Source organism: Cryptotermes secundus, unplaced genomic scaffold, assembly GCF_002891405.2.
Source record: "Cryptotermes secundus unplaced genomic scaffold, Csec_1.0 scaffold590, whole genome shotgun sequence".
Classification (NCBI taxonomy): Eukaryota; Metazoa; Arthropoda; class Insecta; order Blattodea; family Kalotermitidae; genus Cryptotermes; species Cryptotermes secundus.
In genome coordinates, this window is record NW_019721768.1 from 14977 (window position 1) to 23100 (window position 8124).

The 8124-nt window shown below is 37.6% G+C and overlaps 1 protein-coding gene across 4 annotated transcripts in view; it reads left to right on the forward strand.

Annotated features, from left to right (window-relative positions):
* Nucleotides 1-385: 385 nt before the first annotated feature.
* The window catches only part of LOC111875730 (1-aminocyclopropane-1-carboxylate synthase-like protein 1), an 18928-nt gene continuing 11189 nt past the window's right edge, over nt 386-8124 (forward strand). For 2 of the 4 annotated variants that reach the window (XM_023872207.2, XM_023872209.2), the window contains exons 1-6: nt 386-510; nt 1513-1670; nt 2843-3043; nt 3159-3329; nt 4803-4981; nt 7283-7418. In XM_023872207.2, coding sequence (XP_023727975.1) covers nt 1557-1670; nt 2843-3043; nt 3159-3329; nt 4803-4981; nt 7283-7418 — 801 coding nt within the window. In that variant the 5' untranslated portion in view covers nt 386-510; nt 1513-1556. Of the gene's footprint in view, nt 511-1512; nt 1671-2842; nt 3044-3158; nt 3330-4802; nt 4982-7282; nt 7419-8124 lie in introns of those variants that run through there. The other 2 variants (XM_023872208.2, XM_023872210.2) reach the window with 2 other exon arrangements.

Below are 8124 nucleotides of genomic sequence, written 5' to 3' on the forward strand. Positions count from 1 at the left end.
CGACAAGATCAATTATATTGCCAATCCAATAAATGATCTTGAAATTCATAATATTTTCAGCTGGCAACAGCACGTCTTCCAAAATGGTGCTTCCCCATGTACACGTGGAAGACCTCATATTAGGCGACTTTCCCCTAACATTAGAACTGTGATATGTTATCGGAAAATAAATAACATGATGCAGAAGAGTAAATTAGTATTTATGGCGAATAATGAGACAATATTTATACTGTGTATATGAAGATACGAAGAACTATTTTGGAGAAATGTGTAATTTTAGTAAGGTACAGGTACAGGATTTGCTGTCCTTCTTGGTGTCCTTGAGATTACGTTTGTGCTGTAGTTTTTAAATGCAGTCGACAGATGGCAGAAGTATATGGTTTGGTTTAGTTGATATTGCCATCTCTAGGAGCGTCTAGGAGGTGGCTGTAATCGCTTTTAACTTTAGGGTTAAGTGAACACGTGTTCATAATTGTGAAGTTTAGAAATTGGGACTCTTTTGTTTATCTCGTACGTATCTTCGGTACTTTTATAATTGTCTAATATTGCAGTTACACATTTTAGACTGAATTGTAAAAAGAAATGTGTCCAGTCTCTTTGGGTTAGGTTAGGGTTGGCCTGTGCCTGTAATTTGTTACAGCGAAATTTGGGAACGTTGTCGCTTTCACATTACGTCATAACAGTTTCTTAAATTTAATATGTCAGTACAGGCGGGCCTGAATACGATTTTCAAGATTCCTGCAGAGTCTTATTAGTATTATTTACCGCCTCTGTCGTTTAGTGGTCAGAGTTCCTCCCTACAGATCCAGAGGTCCCGGGTTCGATTGCCGGCGCTACCAGATTTTGTGAGAAGTAGTGGGTCTGGAACGGGGTCCATTCAGCCTCGTGAGGTTTAGAAAACCGAGAATAACGGCCGCGGGGATCCGTTGCGCTGACCACGCGACACCTCTATGCGCAGAAGTTGGCACTAACTTCGCCGACAAGCGACGGTCGCTCGGTCGGTATAGTTCGCTTGCGGACTACAGGACATGGAGTTTTTTCATGTTATTGTTTATTATTTATATTGTAGCTTGAATTAAATATTTATTATTAGTATGCAGGTTATAACAACATTAATGCCCCATAGGTTGTGTGAAACTTAGAAAAGAAGAATTTGACGTGATGGTCCCAGGTATACCATAGATGTGTTGTCATGTACTTGACAAGCCTTCCCACTTTTGACATGCCAGTCACTTTCATAGATATGAAGCAGAGCACAAGCGTGCCCTATGTGGTAGACAATATTCAGAAAACAAGCAAAAATAAAACTCATTAAGTCCATTATTTCATTTCATTGTTATATTTATGGTGTGGCTCAGAATACATTGATATAGGACATGTCCATCTGTATTGTTATCAGAAATGTAGTCTATTCTATAATCTACTTATTAGTAGACAATATTACAGAATTCTTCATTGAGATAATCTTCTGTTGTATTGTAGCATGCCTAGTTTTGAATTTACGTTTTTCAGTTTTGCCTATCTACTGAAGAGGTGTCAGAAGATTTTCATATAAGATGGTACTTGAACTTTCAAAACGAGCTCAACAGATGCTTAATAAAAGAGACTTCTTAGATGAATACACCATGCTGTGCATGCATGACCCATTTAATCAAGATACTAATAAGAAGGTAAGTGCCAAACAAAAAGTCTGAGTGTGCTGTAAATGTTCGCAAAAACCATTCCTAATGAAAGGCGATTAATTATAAAAAAACAGGTTGTAAAGGGATAAAAATTAGTAACTACTTACATTTTATAAAATGTTTTTAGAAAGGCTACTGTCTTCTGGAATGTGACACCATATAGTCTGCTAGAGAAACATTTTGGAGGAACCTGCAACCTCAATCTTCTTCCCTGAAGATAGAGGCAGTAGATTCCTCTGGAACTGTAACTATATACCAGACTTCATGGCATCACATCGCAGAAGACAGTAGCCTTCATATTCCTCACTGTGGACTAGAAGTCACATGTGCCCTGAAGGTTACTGTATAGGTCTATAGTAGCTGAATCTTATGTAATTACTACACTACTTGTCAGCCAGTGATCTGTAGAATGCAGCAAGTTTGTTGCTGTGTTTATGCGTCACTTAATTATTGTAATCATATTCTACTGCTCTTGGAAACATTGCCATTTTGTAACCTTTTTGTGTTTTCTTTCTTTTAGGCAACCAAACATTGCATGCTGATCATTACTAGATTTTTTCTCTTAATTTAATGGCATTTGATGGTCGAGTGCTGAAGAAAGAATATGAAATTATCAGATTGATTGTTTCATACCTCAGATTGTGGGAGGGGCGCTATGTTACAAATCCTTGCTGTGTGGAAGATTAATGTACCTGTCAAACCACTCCATCTCATGTTGTGCTTAAAATTTATTTGTGATTGTTTGAGGTTGGTGATTATGTTGTATTTTGATTTTAATACAGCAAATCATAGCATCCAGACTGGCTCTGGGGCCCACCCAGCCTCCTATCTAATGGGTACCAAGGCTTTTCTATCATGGGTAAAGCTGGCTGCTTATTTCCATCTAGTGCCAAGTTCAGCAATGGTGGAACTATACCTCCACTCCACAGTATGTCTTCAAGGCATAGTCCTTAATTAATTAAGCACAGAGACAACTTTACACTACTTACATTAAATAATTCACTTTTTTTTTTTATAAATAATCATGTTTATATGATCAATTCTAAATAAAACCCACAGCCGTTTTACTGGTCACTAAATCAGAAAAGGCCGAGAAATACCAGAATGTTGGATAATCACAATTCAGCTGCGGTGACAGTCTTTAATACAATCTTATACAGGGATATGTCAACCTTGGAACTGCTGTCTCTGCACTTTGTGAAGATGTAATACAGAAACGTATGAATGAACCAGGCCTGTTTCAGTTTGGTTCCAAGGAACAGCATTATTTTCCAATGTGGGGTACTACAGAAATGTGTGAAGCACTTGCCTCTTGCCTCACTCGCCATCTTGCTCCAGATTTGCCAGTTCTTCCAGAAAATGTGAGTTCCATTGATAAAGTTACGATATACGAACTGTGAATGTTTACATTATATCTTATACTTCCTTTCTGTTTCAACATGAAATTACATCGAAATGGATGTCATCACTTTTCAGGTTTTGGTGGTAAATGGTGGAGTAGCAGCTATGGAAGTTTTAGCCTGTTGCTTGTTAGATCCAGGAGATGTTCTTCTAACTCCAAGTCCCTGTTATACAAGAATCATTGTCAATTTCAGTGAGAGATTTAAAGTCAATGTTGTGGATGTATTACTTAGGGATACAAATGAGGTAAGGCCTGGTTTTCAGAGGCTCCAGTGCTTAGGGTGGAACACAAAAGTTCCCATTGTGCTATCCAGGAAATGTTATGACTACTGTTTTGGCCTGAGAGTTGAGTGAAGCAGATGTACTTAAATGATTGATTATTGGGTTATTTAACAATGCAGTTTCAACTGCATAAGTTATATGCACGCCTTCAGGAGAATAAATTTTTCAGCTTGAGATGAGAAATTGAAAACATTCCTAGAATTGAGCTGATAAACAGAATTTTGTTTGAAGCCAAATTTTTCAATCTATTCGCAGTATTCACAACTGGTAATTCACAATGCTGATAGCTACTTAACGCTGTATAACCTATGTAGCTGCAAAGTATTGTTAAATAGCAAGTAATCACTCAAACCAACTACTTACTGAGGCTTCTAATTCAACTCCTTTTCACTCAAAATATTTTAATCAGCACTTTGTTTCACATACTTGTAAATTAATTAGATTCTTCTCTCAAAGTAAGAGACCACGTGTCACACCTATACAAAACAGCTGGCAAGAAACTGTGCATTCTGTACTTCAGCATTTTGAAAAGTAGATGGGATGAGTAAAAGTTTTTGAACTGCATTGTGACAAGCATTTAAGCATTTGTTCTCCTGATTTCAATATGAAACATATTTCTGCATTTTTTTACTACTGTAAATATCTGAATTTTAAGTGGTCTGTGAGCCATTGTCATATGAGATCTTTTGCCCTTCATTTTCCCATTAGTAATACTTGATTGTGCACAGTGGGTTGAAATTTCAGATATGAAATCTGTATTGCTGTAAAAAGTAAAGCTATCCCTGTTCCAGGCTGTGAAGGCCCATAGGGTTGTGAGATGTTGAGGGTCCCACATTATGTAGACAGTCGGCTCAAAGATGGCGGTAAGGTTGTCAGCCTTACACGCCGGCTGCACTTTACTCCCCAAGAAAATTATTTAATTAATTCCTGGTACTCATTTCTGTTAGAGGCTGGGTAAACCCCAGGGCCTAGTGCGGCTGGAAGGATTAGGTCAATTGAAAAAAATCCAATGACCTCCTCAGGACTTGAACCTGCGACCTTCCAGCTTGTATCATAGCCCCTCAACCAACTGCACTACCGATTGCCCCCCTATTGCTGTCCTGCTGCACTAAAATTGTACACATTTTTAGGTCTGATTTTTATATACCACATAATTTGAAGTTCTGTTCTATACATACACTCTTGAATTAATCAGACTTTTTTATAATAGTTATTAAAACCCAGAGGTAGATGGTGAGGCTTAGTTAATAATCATTCTATGTAAAAGTGGATACATCAAAGAAGGAAGAAGATATACAGACAGTAGTCAGAATAGTGTTTGTTCAAATTACTGGAAAGTATGATTTCTTAATGTGAAAGATGCAATGGAACTTTTGCAACATTTTATTTTTTACTGAAAAGTACAGTGATTTGTTGTTATTGCTTCTGAATTATCAGATCTCTGTTGGAGAAAGATCAGCCTTCGAGCTAAATGGTGATCTCTTAGAAGACACCATCATGGAGCAGAAAGCGACAGGGAGGGTGGTGAAAGCATTCTACCTTGTGAACCCCAATAATCCTCTAGGAGAAGTTTACAGCCCTCAGTTGGTGCTGCAACTAATGGAGGTGTGCCACAGGTGAGGATCAGTTTCATTGAACTTTCCAATTCTAGGCCTCACATTTATGATACTGAAACCTGTGAGATATGGAGATTGTCTCAAACCAGGATAAACTCTTGTTTCAACACACACACTGGAAATATGGGAGTTCTGGTGTTTTCTTTGCACAAAGTACATTCAATAATGCATTATGAGAGATCATGTCTGCCCATCCACATATTTAGTCTCTTGGTAGTGAGAGCCTATTTTAAGTTTTGTTAAGGGAATTAAATTTGTCGCATGTTAATTGAACATGTAATTGATTTTATATGAAAGATAAATTAGATGTTCATTTTATCATAAATAACTCATTTTACCAAATATTAGTCATCAAATGAGATAGAGATTTCTGTAATTTCTATAAATTTTATGAGTCTTATATGTTGTATATACTGAAATACAAAAAACAGCAACTGATATCTTGATACAGTGCTGTATTGTTGCTTCGAGTAGGTTTAAAACAATAGGATTTTTACAGTTTAAGAAAGACAGTCGTTATTTTTAATGAAAAATTTAGTTTTTAATATCATGCTCACCAGCTGTGAATGTCTGAATGAAATGATTCTCAATCTGAAATGAGTGCTTACTTGGATGCAACAATTTTGTGACTGAATAATTGTTCAGAAAACTTTCTTCATATCTATAGTATGGTTCCTCAACTATTCAACAATATGGCCATAAAATATGTAACTTCTTATTCCATATAATTTTCATATTGGTCAGATATGTTATATCAGAGTATAAAATCAATTAATGAAAGGAAGAAAGTACAGTAAACTCCCAGTTATCCAGTGTCTAAGCATCCAAAATTCTCAACTGGCAAAAATGTCAAACAAAATTTTTCATTCTTATGAAGTTACTTCAAAAACAAATTTGCACTGCACATTTGTTCATCTGGCACATTCTAGTTCTCCCAGATCAACAATCAGTGCTGTCCATTGCCCTCCCTTATGCAGGTGCGAATATAGTTAGAGTGACCATGCTTACAGCAGAGGCTAACTAAATTTGTGATCAGATTGTAGTATATTTGAAATCGTTTATCCCTCAATCAGCCTTGTCACCTAAGGAAGACTAAAGTGAAAAGATGTTGTTTTGATTTTGAAACACGAAATGGAATTATGTAAAAAACAGGAAAAGGTGAAAATTAGGTTTATAAATTCTTCTCATGCAACATCCTGATTCATGTAATCAGAATATACAGTTCCCTATACATTCCAGGTAACAGGGAGATTACTGTATTCTAATCTGCAGTACTTCTATCACTATGTTCCACGAAACCAACGTAAGCTGTTTCCTGAAGTAATCTTTGCTTTATTATTATATTCCTACAGATTTTGTTTCCTGACGAGAATTTTGTATTCTATTTAATTGACGCAAGTAAAGAGGTTCATCTAGAAGTAAACACAGAGAAAACTAAGTATATGTTTCTGTCTCATCACCAAAATGCAGGGCAAAATCTTGACATAAAGATAGGAAACAGATGTTTTGAAAATGTAGCACAGTTCAGATATTTGGGAACAACCATAACAGATTGAAACCTGATTCAGGAGGAAATTAAGAGGAGATTGAACTCCGGTAATGCTTGCTACCATTCAGTCCAGAACCTTTTGTCTTCTTGTCTGTTGTCCCAAAACATAAAAATTAGAATGTACAAAACTATAATTTTGCCTGTGGTTCTGTATGGGTGTGAAACTTGGTCTTTGACATGAAGGGAGGAACATAGACTGGGGGTGTTGGGGAGAATATTTTGACTGAAGAGAGATGAAGTGACAGGAGGTTGGAGAAAACTGCATAATGAGGAGCTTCATAACTTGTACTCTTCTCCAAGTATAATTAGAATGATCAAGTCAAGGAGGATGAAGTGGGCAGGTCATGTAACACAAATGAGGGAGATGAGGAATGTGTATAGGATAATGGTGGGAAAGCCAGAAGGAAAGAGACCACAGGGAAGACCAAGGAGCAGGTGGGTGGAAAATATTAGAATGGATCTTAGAGAGATAGGATGGGTTGGTATGGATTGGGTAGATCTGGCTCAGGATAGGGACCAGTGGAGGTCTCTTGTGAACATGATAATGAACCTTCGGGTTCCATAAAATGCTGGGAAATTCTTGAGTAGCTGCAGAATTGGCGGCTCCACCAGAAGGGCTCGGCTCCTTGAGTAAGTAAGTATGGAAAGTCTGACATTTTTCGAAATTCAGAACTCACTGTGAATGGCATCAACACTTCTTATGAATATCATTACAAATTATGCGGCCTCATTTTTATTTATGCATTTCCCAGGCATGGACTGCATTTTATCTCTGATGAAGCATATGCAATGTCAATTTATGAACCACAAACACCATTCCAGAGTGTGCTGAACCTGTCACCTCTTCCAGATCCACAGAAGACTCACGTAATTTGGTCCTTTAGTAAGGTATGTGACAGTACAATATCCTGTAGTGTATGTCCCTAATTGTATCCCTTCTGTGGGGTACCAAAGTTTATTTCAGAATTTAAATAAATTAACATTTAATTTATGTTATTTTGAGAGGTAATTGTTATAAGCACAACATTTATGAGCTAACTTGTAACACGCTGGAAACAGAACCTAAGTCCATCTCCTTCTTAGTCTTCCAAGTGACCATTTACCTGCCAAAGTTGTTTATGAATTCTTTAGCTCCTGCCATAGTAACAACACTGCTTATTTACTTACTTATGGAGCTGAGCCCTTCTGGAGGAGCCGTCAATTCTGCAGCTACTCAAGAATTTCCCAGCATTTTATGGAACCCGAAGGTTCATTACCGTGTTCACAAGAGCTCTCCACTGGTCCCTATCCTGAGCCAGATCAATCCAATCAATACCGTCCCATCCTATCTGTAGGATCCATTTTAATGTTGTCCACCCACCTACGCCTTGGTCTTCCCAGTGGTCTCTTTCCTTCTGGCTTTCCCACCGATATCCTATAGGCATTCCTCGTCTCCCCCATTCGCGCTACGTGGCCTTCCCACCTCATCCTCCTTGACTTGATCATTCTAATTATACTTGGAGAAGAGTACAAGTTATGAAGCTCCTCATTATGCAGTTTTCTCCAACCTCCTGTCACTTCATCTCTCTTCAGTCAAAATATTCTCCTCAACACC